This window comes from Nomascus leucogenys, chromosome 11 (assembly GCF_006542625.1).
Source record: "Nomascus leucogenys isolate Asia chromosome 11, Asia_NLE_v1, whole genome shotgun sequence".
NCBI classification, from domain to species: domain Eukaryota; kingdom Metazoa; phylum Chordata; class Mammalia; order Primates; family Hylobatidae; genus Nomascus; species Nomascus leucogenys.
Window position 1 is genome coordinate 37,698,742 of NC_044391.1, and position 17,734 is coordinate 37,716,475.

At 35.5% G+C, this 17,734-nt stretch overlaps 1 protein-coding gene across 1 annotated transcript in view; it reads right to left on the minus strand.

The window, feature by feature from the left end:
• Positions 1-17,734, minus strand: part of CRPPA (CDP-L-ribitol pyrophosphorylase A) — a 324,334-nt gene that overhangs the window by 187,725 nt on the left and 118,875 nt on the right. Inside the window, exon 6 of the mRNA XM_030823123.1 lies at positions 17,217-17,262. Coding sequence (XP_030678983.1) covers positions 17,217-17,262 — 46 coding nt within the window. The remainder of the gene's footprint in view (positions 1-17,216; positions 17,263-17,734) is intronic.

Below are 17,734 nucleotides of genomic sequence, written 5' to 3' on the forward strand. Positions count from 1 at the left end.
ATGGCCCTTCACAGTATAGTAAGCCTCATCCAATCAAATGAAAGCCTGAGACATTTTGGACTTACCAGCCTCCATAAGTTTGTGAGCCAAATGTTTATCTGTATCCATATCTATATGTCCTCTTTGATGTTTGTCTGTTGAACTTACACTGGCAAATGTCTAAGCATTCTTCACCAGATAACTAATAATTCCCAGGTTCTCATCATAGGATTCCTACCTCTTCTCATCCTATACAAAGCAATCAACTTATACCTTGCTCAATCAACCAACGCTTCCTACCAATTTCCTGAACGCATCTAAAAAATAAAATACATGTTCCCCTGCCTGTAGTGTGATCTAATTCTCCAACAAGGTCCACCTCAAGTACCATCCGTTTTAATAACTATAGCCTGTGTTTTAGATGTATTTTGGTGTGTATGTGGGTTGTCTAGGAGAAGGAATGCACAGGCAACAATCACCAAGGAGACTTTCAAAACTACAAAAATTCCTATTTCTAATACATAAAAGTATCTCTCTCAAACATATATCAACACAAACCCAGCATTCTCCTTCTACTCAGGTAGAAATCACTGCATTATTGAATCTGAGTATTCCTGAGGAAAGGCTTTTCAGTATAGGGTTTCAGAAAAAAAAAAAGAAATCTATATGTAATACAACCCTTATAAGTTTATTCAGAGCTGATATCCATGCATTATGCACCAAAAGAGCCATAGCAGTTCCTTATAGCCAATAATCATTTCAATAGTCAGCAGATGCATTATGATTATTTAGTGCTCATGTCATACTATATATTTTTAATACTGCCTTTGCTTTTTATTGTGGTAGATACTTTTATATATTTTACCTAATGATTACAATAAAGCAGTATGAATTATTTTCCCCATTTTATAGATCAATAAAAGGTGTCTATAAGGCAAGTAAATTGCCCAAGTTCACAGGCATAAAATTGTCAGCTTTAAGATTTCTAGCTGAAATCTATGTGAAGTTAGCATCCTGAAAGATTTTTTTCCTCTAACACTGTTTTGTGTTTTGACTTTACTTTGATTATAGTTTCTACATTACAGTATATTTTTTGTCCTTCTCTTCCACAAGATCACAAACTCCTGAACTCCAGCTTATGATTTCTCAGTATCATCCCAAGCTTTGGAACACAGTACCAAGAAGAAGATACTCAAGACTTATTTTCCAGGCTCTGTACTAGGATCATGAGTAACACACATTGTTATGGACTGAACTGTGTTTCCCCCAAAATTAGCAAGTTGGAATCCTACCCACCAGTATACCTCAGAACATAACTTTATTTGGAGATATGGTCTTTAGGGAGATGATTAAACTAAGATGAGGTCATTGGGGTGGGCCCTTATAGGAAAAAGAAATATTGGCTGGGCACGGTGGCATTTGGTGGCTCACACCTGTAATCCTAGCACTTCGGAAGGCCAAAGCAAATGGATTGCTTGACGTCAGAAGTTCAAGACCAGCCTGACCAATATGGCAAAACCCTGTATCTACTAAAAATACAGAAATTAGCTGAGCATGGTGGTGTGTGCCTGTAATTCCAGCTACTTGAGAGACTGAGGCATGAGAATCACTTGAACCTGGGAAGCAGAGGTTGCAGTGAGCCAAGATTGTACCACTATACTCCAGCCTGGGTGAAAAAAAGGAAGGAAGGAAGGGAGGGAGGGAGGGAAAGAAGGAAGGAAGGAAATAAATATGTACACAGACATCTACAGAGGGAAGACTATGTATAGACAAAGGATAAAGAAACCACCTACAAGGCAAGAAGAGAGGCTTCAGAAGAAATGAAACCTACCAAAACCTTGATAAGTTGTGAAAAAATAAATTTTGGTTGTTTAAGCCACCCAGACTTGGTACTTTGTTATGGCAGCACATGCAGACTAATATACACATTTCCTTACATCAATTTGAATAAAAATTGGTATTAAACAAAGACTGTTTAAAAAAGAAGACAGAGGTAGAAAGATCAAGAAATTATCAGTGGATTCTTATTTTAGAGAAATAAAAAATACAACCATTTTTCTTTCAAGCCAGTAACAACTATCAATAAGTCAAGCCAAAATATTTATCTTAAATCTATATATTCTAAAAAAATAAAATAAAATAAGCCTTAAAAAATATCCTTAACATAGTGTAATTTCAACTTTATTAGGATGTAACATAACAAGCTGATGACGCAACCCAAAGAACTACAAAAACAAAACCACAAAATTTGTAGAAGGAAAGAAAGAAAGATCAGAACTAAACAAAATAAAGACTAAAAACACAATACAGGCTGGGCACAGTGGCTCACGCCTGTAATCCCAGCATTTTGGGAGGCCAAGGTGAGTGGATCACCTGAGGTCAGAAGTTTGAGGCCAGCTTGGCCAACATGGTGAGACCCCCCATCTCTGCTAAAAATACAAAAATTAGCCAGGTATGGTGATACATGCCTGTAATCCCAGCTACTCAGGAGGCTGAGGTAGGAAAATTGCTTCAACCAGGGAGGCGGAGGTTACAGTGAGCCGATATTGTACCAGTGCACTCCAGTCTGGGTGACAGAGTGAGACTCTGCCTCAAAAAAAAAAAAAAAAAAAAAAATCCCCAAAAACGAAAAACAAAAACAAACAAAAAAATAAAAAGATCAACAAAACGAAGTTTGGTTCTAAACCACCCAAAAATAATAATCATCATCAATAAACCACTAAACAAAAAACGAGCCACCAAATAAAATGAGAAACAAACAAGGAGACATTATAACTGATACTACAGAAATACAGAGGATCATGAGAAATTATTATGCACAACTATACGCTGATAAATTGGAACACTTAGACGAAGTTGATAAATTCCAGGACACATACAACCTACCAAGACTGAAAGAGGAGGAAATAGAAAAACTTAACAGACGAATAATTATTAACGAGATTGAATCAGTAATAAAAAGTCTCTCAGGAATGAAAAGCCCAGGACCAGATAGATTCACTGTCAAGCTCTACCAAACATATCAAGAAGAACTGATACTAATCCTCCTCAAACTATTCCAAGAAATTGAAGAGGAGGAAATTCTTCCTAACTCATTCTTTGAGGCAAGCATCACCCTGATACCAAAACCAGACAAGAATACAACATAAAAATACAGTAGAGACACAAAACCCCCGAAGAAAACATTAGCAAACCAAATCTAGCAGCACATCAAAAGATAATACACCACTGTCAAGTGGGATTTATCCTAGGGATGCAAGATGGTTCAACATATGCAAATCCATAAATGTGATACATCACTATCAACAGAATAAAGGCCAAAAACCATATGATCCCCTTAATAGATACAGAAAAAGCATTTGATAAAATTCAGCATTCCTTTTTCACGAAAGCTCTCAACAAATAAGGTATAGAGAGACATACCTCAACACAATAAAAGCTATATGTGATAAACCCACAGCTAGCATTATACTGAATGGAGAAAAGCTGAAAGCCTTTCCTCTAAGAGGACAAGAAGAGGATGCCCACTTTCTCTACTCCTATCCACCACAGTACTGGAAGTCCTAGCCAGAACAATCAGGCAAGAGAAAGAAATAAAAAACATCCAAATTGGCAAAGAAATTACATTGCTGTTCTATCATAGATGACATAATCTTATATTTATAAAAACATAATGACTCCAACAAAAAAACTCTTAGAACTGATATTTAGTAAGGTTGCAGGAAACAAAATTCAACATACAAAAATCAGTCATATTTTCATATACAAATAACTAGCTGAAAAAGAAATCAGGAAAGCAATCCCTTTTACAATAGCTACAAAAAGTAAAATAAAATACCCAGGAGGCAAAGACCTCTACAACAAAAACTACAAAACACTAATGAAAGAAATTGAAGAGGACATTAAAAAATGGGAAGACATCCATGCTCATGAATCAAAAGAATATTGTTAAAATGACCACACTATATCCAAAGCAATCTACAGATTCAATGCAATCCCTATCAAAATGCCAATGATACTCTTCACAGAAATAGAAAAAAAAAAACCAATCCTGAAATGTGTATGGAACCACAATAGATCCCAAATAGCCAAAGCAATCCCGAAAAAAAAGAACAAAGCTAGATGCATTATACTACCTGACTTCAAAATACACCAAAGCTATAGTAACCAAAACAGTACAGCATTAGTTTAAAAACAGACACAGAAGATAATACAATGAAATAGACAACCAATAAATAAATCCACATATTTACAGTCAACTGATTTTCAACAAAGGTGCCAGGAATATACATGGGGAAAAGGACATACCTTTGACAAATAGGAAAACAGGACATCCACATGCAGAAGAAAGAAACTAGACTCCTATCTCTCATCATATACAAAAATAAACTCGAAATAGGTTAAAGACATAAATTTAAGATGCAAAACTATGAAAATAACTGGAAGAAAGCAGAGGAAATGCTTCAGGACATTGGTGTCAAAAAAGATTTTACGGCTAAGACTCCAAAAGCACAAACAAGAACAAAAATAGAGAAATAGTACTTACTAAAGGAAAAAGCTTCTGCACAGCAAAGAAAATCAACAGAGTAAGGAAACAATCTGTTGAATAGAAGAAGATATTTGCAAACTTTCATCCAACAAGGTACTAATATTTAGCATATACAAGGAACTTAACAGCAAAAAAAAATCCCATTAATAAGTAGGCAAAGGACATGAATAGGCATTTCTTACAAGATGACACATGAATGGCCAACAGGTATATAAAAAAAAAGTTCAACATCACTAATCCTCAAAGAAAATGTAAATCAAAACCACATGAGTTATCAACTCACCCCAGTTACAGGGCTATTATCAAAAAGACAAAAAATAACAAATGCTGCAAGAGGATGCAGAAGAAAGGGAACTCTTATATGCTGCTGGTGGAAAATTTAAATTAGTACAACACCTCTATGAAAAATACTATGGAGATTTCTCAAAAATCTAAAAATATAACTACTATGCTACTCAGTATATCAAAGGAATATCTGTACCCCAATGTTTATTGCAGCACTCTTCATAATAGCCAATATACAAAATCAACCTAAGCATCTATCAATGGATGAATGAAGAAAATGTGGCATACTACACAATGGAATACTATTCAGTCATAAAAATGAATGAAATTCTGTCATTTGCAGTAACATGGATAGAACTGGAAGTCATTATTTTAAGTTATATAGGCTAGGAAGAGAAAGACAAATATTGCATGTTGTCACTCACATAATGAAAGATAAAGAAAATTGATTTCTTAAAGAAGAGAATGATGACTACCAGAAGCTGGGAAGGGTAGTGGAGAAAGAAATAAAGGGAGGTTAGTGGGTACAAACATACAGTCGGATAGAAGAAATAAGTTTTAAGGTTCAATAGCATAATAGGGTAACTATCAGTAGTTAACAGTATATCGCGTATTTTACAATAGCTAAAAGAGAGGATGTGAAATGTCCTCAAAATAAAAAAACAAATGTTTGAGATGAATGATATCCTCAATACCCTGATTTGATTACACGTTGTATCAAAATATCAATGTACCCATAAATATGTATAAATACATACCAATTTTTAAAAATCAGATTTTCCTGGACTTTAATGCAATAGGCACACGCATTATTTTCTCCTTACTTCTGTTTGAGAATATAGATATACATACATTTACTTATTTCCATCTGGAAGTAGAAAATATTCAATTATGCACTTTATGGTAGATGAAACACGGTAGAAATGTACTTGTTACATGCCTCCCTAAACACGCAACGTAATTCTCATTGACAGCTGCTTATCTAACAGAACATTAGCCATCGTGTACCAAAATCAAAGTCATACTGTCTCTCATTTGCATAGTTATATTAATCAATTATGAGTTAACAATACTCTCCAACAGTACTCTAAATCTGATGGCTACAGATACAGAACTTAAAAGTTTTGGCTGCTTCACTGGTCCACAATGTACTAGAGAAGACAATATCCTCAAATACCAAAGACAATTAGTATTTATTGAAGCACATACGATATTAATCCAGAACTTCTCAGGAGGTCAGTTGTCCTTTTGTGCAGGGCTCTTCAATGCTATAGCTATGTAGTATTAGGTCCAAGTGGAGGAAGTAAGAGAAGACACGGAGGCTTTTCCAAGCAAAATATCTTCCTCTTCCTCTACTTTCACGGAGTTGATGGTAGCACAGAGGGAGGAAGAATTAGAATTCAAGCCATCTCCCCTGAAGGATGCATTAAGGAATGCCTAGCTTGAAATTCTGAATGTCAGAGTTTTGAGTATATCCATCCATCTGCCAGACTCCTTTTAAATTTTCTCAAATTTCAGTCCAGTTTTTAAGTGCAACAGAATTTCTTCAGGTTCAACTCCCTAGTTTAATGTTATTTGCAAACTAAAATATAGCCGCTTTTCATTTGAATACATGATTCAACAAAATGTAGTTATATATAATGTGGTTTCATAAACGTTCAATTCCAGTGTTATTCTAACTAAAATCTCTCATAAGCAAAATGATTTATAATGTATAAATCTCAAAGTTCATATAAGAGGCCAAAACCTAATCAGTAACACACGTATCTTTTAAAACTTCCTCTTACTTTCCTTGAACATTGGATCTCTCGGTATATAGAAAGTATATTGTCCTCTATAGACAGAAAATGGATGTAATCAGGGGTCTTTTAATTTTGCAAAACAGTAATATGTAAACTTTCTAATACACACAGCTTCTGCTTTACCATATGACAGACCCACAACACATTAAGGAGCAAGGAATATGCATACACCTGTATCAATTAATCACCTCTAGTAAGAATGGTATTTGTATTTTACAAGAAACTCAGTAACAATGGAAGAAAGGCAAACAAACACTAAGGTAGATCCTCCTCAAGCAGGTGGGCAAAACATCCAGAAATCTGTCTCCAATTTTTTTGGAAACATTCAACACCATGCAATTCTTCCATTGAGCCTCATGGTCCACTGTACTGACCTCTTGAGTCAAAGTTAGATGTGCCTTGAGAAATAAGAAACAAATATATCAAATCCAAAAGTAGCCATTTCCAAAAGATGTTTCAAGTTGTAATCCATTCAAAGTGAGAGCAGTGGCTTCCATTATCCTATTGCATTCTTTGAATCAAAAGCCAATCTTAGAGTCTATTTTCTGTCTCACATGAAAGAATTTTAAAGTGATATTAAAGACAATCACCACTATTGAGTCCTGATGTCTCTAAGTTTCATCTGTAAAGGATACTCAAGGTTTGTCTGAACACCTCGCAATAGGAAGCTATTAGAATAGGAAAAGGACAGGCAGTAAATAAAGGAAGAACAACCAACAAGGCATTACTACAATACAAATGGACAGAGACAACAAAGACTTGCAAGAAAACCATACACGCCCACACTGAAAGGTCAAAGTGGTCTTCTGAAAAGCTAACACAGAAGCTAACTGAGCATGTTTCAACTGGAGGACAATGGCACATAGGCAGATTTTTAAAAGACATTTAATATTATCAGATCTTAAACACATTTTTAAGTGAGTCACTGAATATAGGATGAAGTTTCCTACCTTAGAACTAAAAGTAAGGACCAGGCATGTGACATCTTGTCTCCTGCACATGTTTTTACATGTAAGCAGTATTGTCAAGCATATGACTGTTTTCTAACTAAACGACAGCTTTCTTCCCCCTCTTTTCTTGCCTATTAAACTCCCTGCTCCTTAAAACTATGCCACATGTGTCCATGTCGTTTTTTCTAATTCAACTCAAAGTGAAAAGCCTGGTGTTCTCCACTCATCAGAGCTGTATCAATACCATACTTTTTATTATTATTATTATTATTATACTTTAAGTTTTAGGGTACATGTGCACAAAGTGCAAGTTTGTTACATATGTATCCATGTGCCATGTTGGTGTGCTGCACCCATTAACTCGTCATTTAGCATTAGGTATATCTCCTAATGCTGTTCCTCCCCCCCTCCCCCCACCCCACAACAGTCCCCGGAGTGTGATGTTCCCCTTCCCGTGGCCATGTGTTCTCATTGTTCAATTCCCACCTATGTGTGAGAACATGCGGTGTTTGGTTTTTTGTCCTTGCGATAGTTTACTGAGAATGATGGTTTCCAGTTTCATCCATGTCCCTACAAAGGACATGAACTCATCATTTTTTATGGCTGCATAGTATTCCATGGTGTATATGTGCCACATTTTCTTAATCCAGTCTATCGTTGTTGGACATTTGGGTTGGTTCCAACTCTTTGCTATTGTGAATAGTGCTGCAATAAACATACGTGTTCATGTGTCTTTATAGCAGCATGATTTATAGTCCTTTGGGTATATACCCAGTAATGGGATGGCTGGGTCAAATGGTATTTCTAGTTCTAGATCCCTGAGGAATCGCCACACTGACTTCCACAATGGTTGAACTAGTTTACAGTCCCACCAACAGTGTTAAAGTGTTCCTATTTCTCCACATCCTCTCCAGCACCTGTTGTTTCCTGAATTTTTAATGATGGCCATTCTAACTGGTGTGAGATGGTATCTCATTGTAGTTTTGATATGCATTTCTCTGATGGCCAGTGATGATGAGCATTTTTGCATGTGTTTTTTGGCTGCATAAATGTCTTCTTTTGAGAAGTGTCTGTTCATGTTCTTCACCCACTTTTTGATGGGGTTGTTTGTTTTTTTCTTGTAAATTTGTTTGAGTTCATTGTAGATTCTGGATATTAGCCCTTTGTCAGATGAGTAGGTTGTGAAAATTTTCTCCCATTTTGTAGGTTGCCTGTTCACTCTGATGGTAGTTTCTTTTGCTGTGCAGAAGCTCTTTAGTTTAATTAGATCCCATTTGTCTATTTTGGCTTTTGTTGCCATTGCTTTTGGTGTTTTAGGCATCAAGTACTTGCCCATGCCCATGTCCTGAATGGTATTGCCTAGGTTTTCTTCTAGGGTTTTTATGGTTTTAGGTCTAACATGTAAGTCTTTAATCCATCTTGAATTAATTTTTGTATAAGGTGTAAGGAAGGGATCCAGTTTCAGCTTTCTACATATGGCTAGCCAGTTTTCCCAGCACCATTTATTAAATAGGGAATCCTTATCCCATTGCTTGTTTTTGTCAGGTTTGTCAAAGATCAGATAGTTGTAGATACGCGGCATTATTTCTGAGGGCTCTGTTCTGTTCCATTGATCTATGTCTCTGTTTTGGTACCAGTACCATGCTGTTTTGGTTACTGTAGCCTTGTAGTATAGTTTGAAGTCAGGTAGCGTGATGCCTCCAGCTTTGTTCTTTTGGCTGAGGATTGACTTGGCAATACGGGCTCTTTTTTGGTTCCATATGAAGTTTAGTTTTTTCCAATTCTGTGAAGAAAGTCCTTGGTAGCTTGATGGGGATGGCATTGAATCTATAAATTACCTTGGGCAGTATGGCCATTTTCACGATATTGATTCTTCCAACCAATGAGCATGGAATGTTCTTCCATTTGTTTGTATCCTCTTTTATTTCATTGAGCAGTGGTTTGTAGTTCTCCTTGAAGAGGTCCTTCCCGTCCCTTGTAACTTAGATTTCTAGGTATTTTATTCTCTTTGAAGTGACTGTGAATGGGAGTTCACTCATGATTTGGCTCTCTGTTTGTCTGTTATTGGCAGAAACAAAGATGTTCTTTGAAACCAACGAGAACAAAGACACAACATACCAGAATCTCTGGGACACATTCAAAGCAGTGTGTAGAGGGAAATTTATAGCACTAAATGCCCACAAGAGAAAGCAGGAAAGATCCAAAATTGACACCCTAACATCACAATTAAAAGAACTAGAAAAGCAAGAGCAAACACATTCAAAGCTAGCAGAAGGCAAGAAATCACTAAAATCAGAGCAGAACTGAAGGAAATAGAGACACAAAAAACCCTTCAAAAAATTAATGAATCCAGGAGCTGGTTTTTTGAAAAGATCAACAAAATTGATAGACCGCTAGCAAGACTAATAAAGAAGAAAAGAGAGAAAAATCAAATAGACGCAATAAAAAATGATAAAGGGGATATCACCACCGATCCCACCGAAATACAATCTACCATCAGAGAATACTACAAACACCTCTACACAAATAAATTAGAAAATCTAGAAGAAACGGATAAATTTCTCGACAGATACACCCTCCCAAGACTAAACCAGGAAGAAGTTGAATCTCTGAATAGACCAATAATAGGCTCTGAAATTGTGGCAATAATTAATAGCTTACCAACCAAAAAGAGTCCAGGACCTGATGGATTCACAGCCGAATTCTACCAGAGGTACAAGGAAGAACTGGTACCATTCCTCCTGAAACTATTTCAATCAATAGAAAAAGAGGGAATCCTCCCTAACACATTTTATGAGGCCAGCAGCATCCTGATACCAAAGCCTGGCAGAGACACAACCAAAAAAGAGAATTTCAGACCAATATCCTTGATGAACATTGATGCAAAAATCCTCAATAAAATACTGGCAAACCGAATCCAGCAGCACATCCAAAAGCTTATCCACCATGATCAAGTGGGCTTCATCCCTAGGATGCAAGGCTGGTTCAACATATGCAAATCAGTAAATGTAATCCAGCATATAAACAGAACCAAAGACAAAAACCACATGATTATCTCAATAGATGCAGAAAAGGCCTTTGACAAAATTCAACAACCCTTCATGCTAAAAACTCTCAATAAATTAGGTATTGATGGGACATATCTCAAAATAATAAGAGCTATCTATGACAAACCCACAGCCAATATCATACGGAATGGGCAAAAACTGGAAGCATTCCCTTTGAAAACTGGCACAAGACAGGGATGCCCTCTCTTACCACTCCTATTCAACATAGGGTTGGAAGTTCTGGCCAGGGCAATCAGGCAGGAGAAGGAAATAAAGCATATTCAATTAGGAAAAGAGGAAGTCAAATTGTCCCTGTTTGCAGATGACATGATTGTATATCTAGAAAACCCCACTGTCTCAGCCCAAAATCTCCTTAAGCTGATAAGCAACTTCAGCAAAGTCTCAGGATACAAAATCAATGTTTTTTTTTTCTTTTCAAAGTATATATTCTCTAAGTTAGTTGAGAGAAAATTTAGAAGGAAAAGCAAAGTTCCAAGGTTGGTGACTCATGAGGATATTTACCAAATGTACTATTTGCTTTGAGCATAAATATCATCATTTGGTTTATTTGGGTTTTTTTTTAACTACCTGCATCAGAGTGAAGTGTCAGTGACTGGCTTTTGTCTGATATGAAGTCTTATTTAGCTAGTTGCTTAATACCTCAATGTGCCCTTCAAAAGCGACAGATTTACTTGTATATGCTTAAATTACTATTTCGCTGACAACAAATTAAGGAAATGGTAAAACTAAAACAAGTGAACTCTACTTTTCCTAATCCTGACCCAAATATTGAACTTTCCAATTTACTTTTTTTTTTTTACAGTAAGATTTCAAGGGGAATAAACTGCTCTTAAATCCTGTTGCAGCCTTCCTGCTTTTACTAATTAAAGTTTGACGCAAATGTTCTTACAGATTCACAAAAGATACAGTCACAGTATTCTTTGAGCGACTGCAGAACAAAAAATATTATGTATAAAGAAGTTATGGTGTTATTGTGAAAATTTGGAAAATTAAGTGTCATACTCAAAGCCAGAAACATCAAAACTTGGGGTTACTATATAAATAATCTTAGCTGTCACTTTGCATTGTCCAAAACACATGACTAATAACATAAATGGTGTTATCCCTGGGCATTTAACAAGAAAAAGGCTGATGAGAACATACCACAGATGCGGAATGTTGTCTGGTCACAGATGTGGAAAACCTGATTTAAAGTTCCTCATCTTTCCAACTTGATCCAAGGGATTCCAAAACAAACAATCTTGCACTTCAAATGCCATAATTTTAAGTAAAAAAGTTAAAGGATCACTAAGAAATCAAGGGACTAGTTTCTGCATATTCATAAAACACACTCCAACACAGTCTTCCTAGTTCTCAGCAATTCTGAACCAAAGGTATTCTCATGTGATTTTATTCATTGCAGTCAATGCCAATTAAAAGTATATTTAGCTACTTTCAATGTATAAATATAAAAGAATTTAACTGCTTTTCTATTGGTATAGTTTTTCAAAAACAAATAAACAAACAAAATACGGCATGAGGATAACCTGACAGTTGCTAAGTACTTATTGAAAGAAATCTACCAGTATCACTTATCTGAATAAGATGTAGGTTTCTGAACCAATGAGAATTTCAGAGAAAACCAATTTCCTTAAAATACCTAACAAATGGAAAATATTACATAATGACTTGAAAAAAAGATTAACTAAAGCCAGTTAAAACCAAAAGGGATGAAATGGATTTCCAATTTTACCTATTTTTCCTCTTTTTCAATACACACCACCATATATGAAAACAGGCACCATGAGGCAGTTTTATAGCACAGGCTTACTTGGGTTTGTACAAGTATAACCAAGAAAGAATAAAATAAAATTTTAAAAGTACTGTTTAGCCACAATATTGAATATATTAAGTAGTTGAAGAATGGTGGTAGAAAATAAATGCAGTATTTTATTTAGAAATTCCACAGGGGCTTTTCTTAGAAACTCTTAGAATATTGACCTTCATGCCAGGATATGGTCAGCATACTAAATCAAGTGTGGGTTGGAACTGTTTGTATGGCTTATGCAAATCTATATAAAGTATGTTACCACTGGCATCTGTTACCACTTTAATCATTTGGGTTCATCTGAGCATGCAGAGCAGGCTTGGGTGGGCTCAACCAGCTTGGGCGACAAAACTACAATACCTCTTTGTTAAGTGGATATTTACAAACTTATCAGTCAGTCCAGTGTCTTGTTGTACCAATTAATCATACTACTCCCTAGAAAATTGTTTTAAATTTCACTCACAGTAGAACCCTGAATGAGTTAAACATTAAAGAACAACAACCAAATCCAACCCTCTACCTAAGAAAAGGGATTATTATGAATGCTTTTTTTATGCAGTTTTAACAAATTTGTAATTAATTATATTTTAATAGACTCTGAAAGACACATGAAACTACCACTTTCTATACATGTTTTTTCAAATAGTTTACCATAAATGGAAATACATATAAACATATTGATGCTAAAATAAATTAAGCTTTAAAATTATCTGAAAACATAAGATAAAAATCAGATTTGGAGACTTGCTATCTACCACAATTTGGAGATTTTAGTCAAAAGCATGCCTTGAAGTTAGCAAACCTACACCAAATACCAATGAAAGAATATTCGTTTTTCTCCCAACATCAAAATTCCCATACTAAACCAAAGATGTTGACTTGAACATAAATTAAGGTGGACCAAAACACACAGGCTACTTTGGTGATAAGTAAATTTTGGAGTACAAAATGTTCTTGCAAAACATGAGACATGATATTTATCCTAGAAATGTTTTCTAGCACCTGAAAACAAACCAAGTAAACAACAAAATAGTTACTTTAATAGAATACAATTTGTTGACCAGGAATAATTGTTATTTGAGAGAAAAAAAACAGCTCAGGAAGGACACTTAAAAAAAACAAACATGAAGCACTTATCACAGAACAAAAAAAGTTCTATCCTAGAAAGGAAATCTGTTATGCCTAGAAATGAACATCAACTACCAGAATTAACAACAGAAAAAACAATTAAACAGTACCCCAAATCATTTTAAAACAATTATTTTGATTTGGAATTTTATTATTTTTTCTGAGCATGTCTAGAAATCTGTCATTACAACATTATATGCTTTTCACACACCTGTGGATGCCAGTAACACTTTCTAGAAGACTGTACTATGTGCTTAGGAAAACACTGGGAGAGAAAACTTTCTGTCTTACTTATAGGATCATTCTTCACACCAGCTGAAGGTATAGTTTTCGACTCAGAGGAATCAGAACTAGGCAAGCTGACCTTCATAAACCACTGATGTACTCACCCAAGAGAGAGCTCTTGAATCCAGCATCTGCTTTAGCAAGCAGCAGGAGTAGCTATGTGAATCAGAGGTACAAAATGGACATATCCTAGAGTCAAACTTAAAGACAATGGAGACCTGAGCTTAAATAATGGATCTTGCTCTTACTAACCGTGTGACCCAGAGGAAAGTAACCTAGATCAGTTTTCCCACCTGCAAAATGAGAGCAATGTATGTATCTTACAGCGTTATTGTAAAGAATAAGTGAGATAACATATAAGGCACCTAGCATGAGTCCAATGTCCTCCAAGTCTTGGTTTTAAATCTTGACAAAGAATGCTCAAATACTATACCACTTCTATGTTTTAAAAGGAAAAAAAGTGACATAGTGATAGATATTCTATTCCCTGTAAGCATGTGTCAGGAGCAGGCAGAGTGGTAAGGCAGGAGAGAAGGGCCATACATTCCCTTAGATTCTAGAGAAAAACTGCAGCTGTATCTGTTAGCCTATTATGCAATTCAACTCAACTAAATGTTAGGGGATGCAACATAAAAATTAGACATTCTTTCCACCTTCATTGAATCACAATCTAAAACAGGTTCATACAGTGTTGCAGGCAATGCTGAAATCCAAAAAGTTCTTAAAACCATAATAAACAATTTTTATATATAAATTTGCTGGCAAAATCAGTCCTGAACTTGAACTGGCTTAGAAGCTCTATAGCCTTTATTACTGCATTGAGCATAAACATTTATGCATCTTAAGTTTCACCTTGTGGTAGGATCCAAAATCCCACCTTTGGGTTTGTACTGGAACTCTACCACTGGCTTTCCTGGGCCTCCAGCTTGCAGCTGGCAGATTGTGGGACTTAGCCTCCATCATCACGTGAGCCAATCCCTCATAATAAATCTATGTATACATCCTATCTATATCTCTGTATATCCTACTGGTTCTGTTTCTCTAAATAACCCTGATTAATACACTAGGAAAATGCCTACAGGTAAATATGCAGCTCTCATAGTAGGCTATATACTATATTATATTTTGGAATTTTTTTTAATCCAAGAGTTCTCTCTTTCCTATGCCCAGAGAGGCATTTCTACTATCAGAGATAGTCTTGAGTACAAGTCGTAAATGGAAGGGGTAATCTCAGGTGAGCAAACAAGAATTTGCAGCTGGGAGAGCATCGTAAGACTTAAAGCTCTTAATGCAATAAAGATATTATTTAGAAATAAACCTATAAAAGACTGAGGAGCAGCCTAGAGGAAGATGTCTGGAATTTAATGTACAAACTAATCAACCAGAGCTCCTGTTAAAATGTAGATTCTGATTGAATGATGTGGGGCCTGAGATTCTAGTTCTCCGGTATCACAATGCTACTGGTCTAGAGCATTCACTCAGAGTAGAAAGGCCCCAGAGCAGCAATCCTCAAAGTCTACCAGAAGCATCAGAATCTCCTGGGAAGTTATTAGATATACAAACCCTAAAACATAAAGAACTAAAAGTTTGTTGACCTAAATGAGCTGTTTACACTAGGCAGGTCGGATTTATCTTCCCTAAGAATAAAAGTAGAACATGTTTTAAATACTTACAAAATAAAAGTAGCAGGCCAGACCCTATTACATAAATAAAAGCGATTTCTGCAAACAATTTCCAAAGTCATAGCTCCTGCAATAACACTTGCAGTATAGGTTTTTACATTTTTAAGAAGCCTCTGATAATATATAGGCCAAGTATTACAACTATATTCCTTAGTCGAACAACCAATTGTTGACAAAAAAAAAAATCATTTCTATTTTTCCTATGTAGTACATACAAAGCTCTGTGAAGAAACCAAACTGAGTTTTATATTTCCTTGTGTTGAGGACATGACCAACCACATCATGGTTCAGCTGACTTTTCCAGAGTAATGTTTACGCATTGCTTGGTTGATATGTAAATATATGTCAACATTTTGATTTATAGCTATAAATGATCTGTTTACATACACACAAACAGATGCATAAGTTATAGTACATTAATAGTTTAAAACAACATACCTTGAAGGGCAAAGAACTTGAGGGTAAACCACAAATACATTGTCATGATCAGAGAAAAGATTTTCATTTTCTGAATGTGAAGTCTGTTGATGGTTAAATAGGGTTTCCCAAAATTGTTTAATAAATTGATGCACTCCGAATGCAGATTCAGTACATTTTTCTACTTCAAGAAAAGTTTTAATTTGGAAGTTGACCTCTCAATGAAAACCTGAACATGTAGTTCTAGCCATAATCTATCTTCAAAGAAATCAGTTACTAACACACTGTAAAGCATCACATGTGTTTCAGGATTGGGGTGAACAGCTCTGATTTTGCTAGGAGTCCATATTTTAAAATAGTGGTTCTCTATTAGTGGAGATGTTTTTATCCCTAGGGAACATCTGGCAGTATCAGGAGACATCTTTGGCTGTCAAAACCAGGGGAAGGGGAGTGAGGGATGGGTACTTCTGGCAGCTTGTGAGCAGAGGCCAGGCATGCTGCTAAACAACTTGTAATGCACAAAACGGTCCACACAGCTTAGGATTTTCCAGACTAAAATGCCAATGTAGTGCCAAGACTGAGAAAACTGACTTAAATAACAGGCTACAAAAATACAGCAAGACTGTCCCTAGTGCATCTTAATTACATTCCTTGCACAGTGTTAAGCAAAATAACAAATACTTGTTGCTTGTTAAATAAACTACCTCTATTTAGCTGGGATCTTTGAGTCAGAGATGAAAAAGAACTAAAAAAGAGTTATCACACATATGATATCTACAATTACAAAATTGCAGTCATTGTCAGAACCCAAAAGAAATTTTAAAAATCACCCTGTCCAGCCTAATTTCTCCAGGTAGGAAAAACAATGTTTCTCACATGGAAGATGCTGTCTAATGTACTGATGCGACACTGTTAAGGGGAGAGGGCAGTCCTCTTAATAGTAAAAATGAGGTGAGACCTTTACAAAATCATTAAAATCAGGTTTTGCTATTTTCCTTCTAATTGTATCAATGTCCCATACTTCCCTCAAGTTAATAAAGTATTTTCTTTATAAAAATTAAAATCAATGTGGTATCATAATAACTGCTATTTCTCTAGCATGAAACAACATAAAATGTAATTATTTTCAAAAAAATGAATCAGAGACCTTGGCCTACAGGCTTTTCTGCTTTTGAGATTGCTGGGATTTAAACTGTCATGAGAAATTCCAAACTGGCTTACATTTTTGAAACACAGGAACTGACAGTCATAAGGCCAAACATACCCTTAATAATCGATTCAGTCGCATACAGATCTCGTTTGTAGGTCACCTAAAGGACAGATAAACTTCATTAGACTTAACAGAGCAGGAAAGAATGTGCAAGCAATAACATAATGCCCCCAAGGAAATTCTTGATTTTTCAGAAGCTATAAACATGTAATACTGACATTTTCTCAATTAGAAAAGCATCAGCAAATTCACATAAAATATATTCTATTTCTACAAATGGCTGATTTGTTTTTAAATCTTTGAATAAATTAAGATATTATGTGGCAGTGGTTACTGAAATCTTAATGTAACTCAAGTATTATACTGAAAGAAAATGTGGTAGCATTTAAACAACAGTTTTAACATGACTGCATAAAAATGAGGTTTTATACTAGAGTAAAAAAGGTAGGGTGGAAGTCTGTGTATAACAAAAAAGTCACTGAGTTACATTCTTAGCTGAAATAATTCTGAGAGGTCAATTTATGTTAAGAGGGACTTCCTTCTGAATTACATATACCTGTAAGAACCTAGAT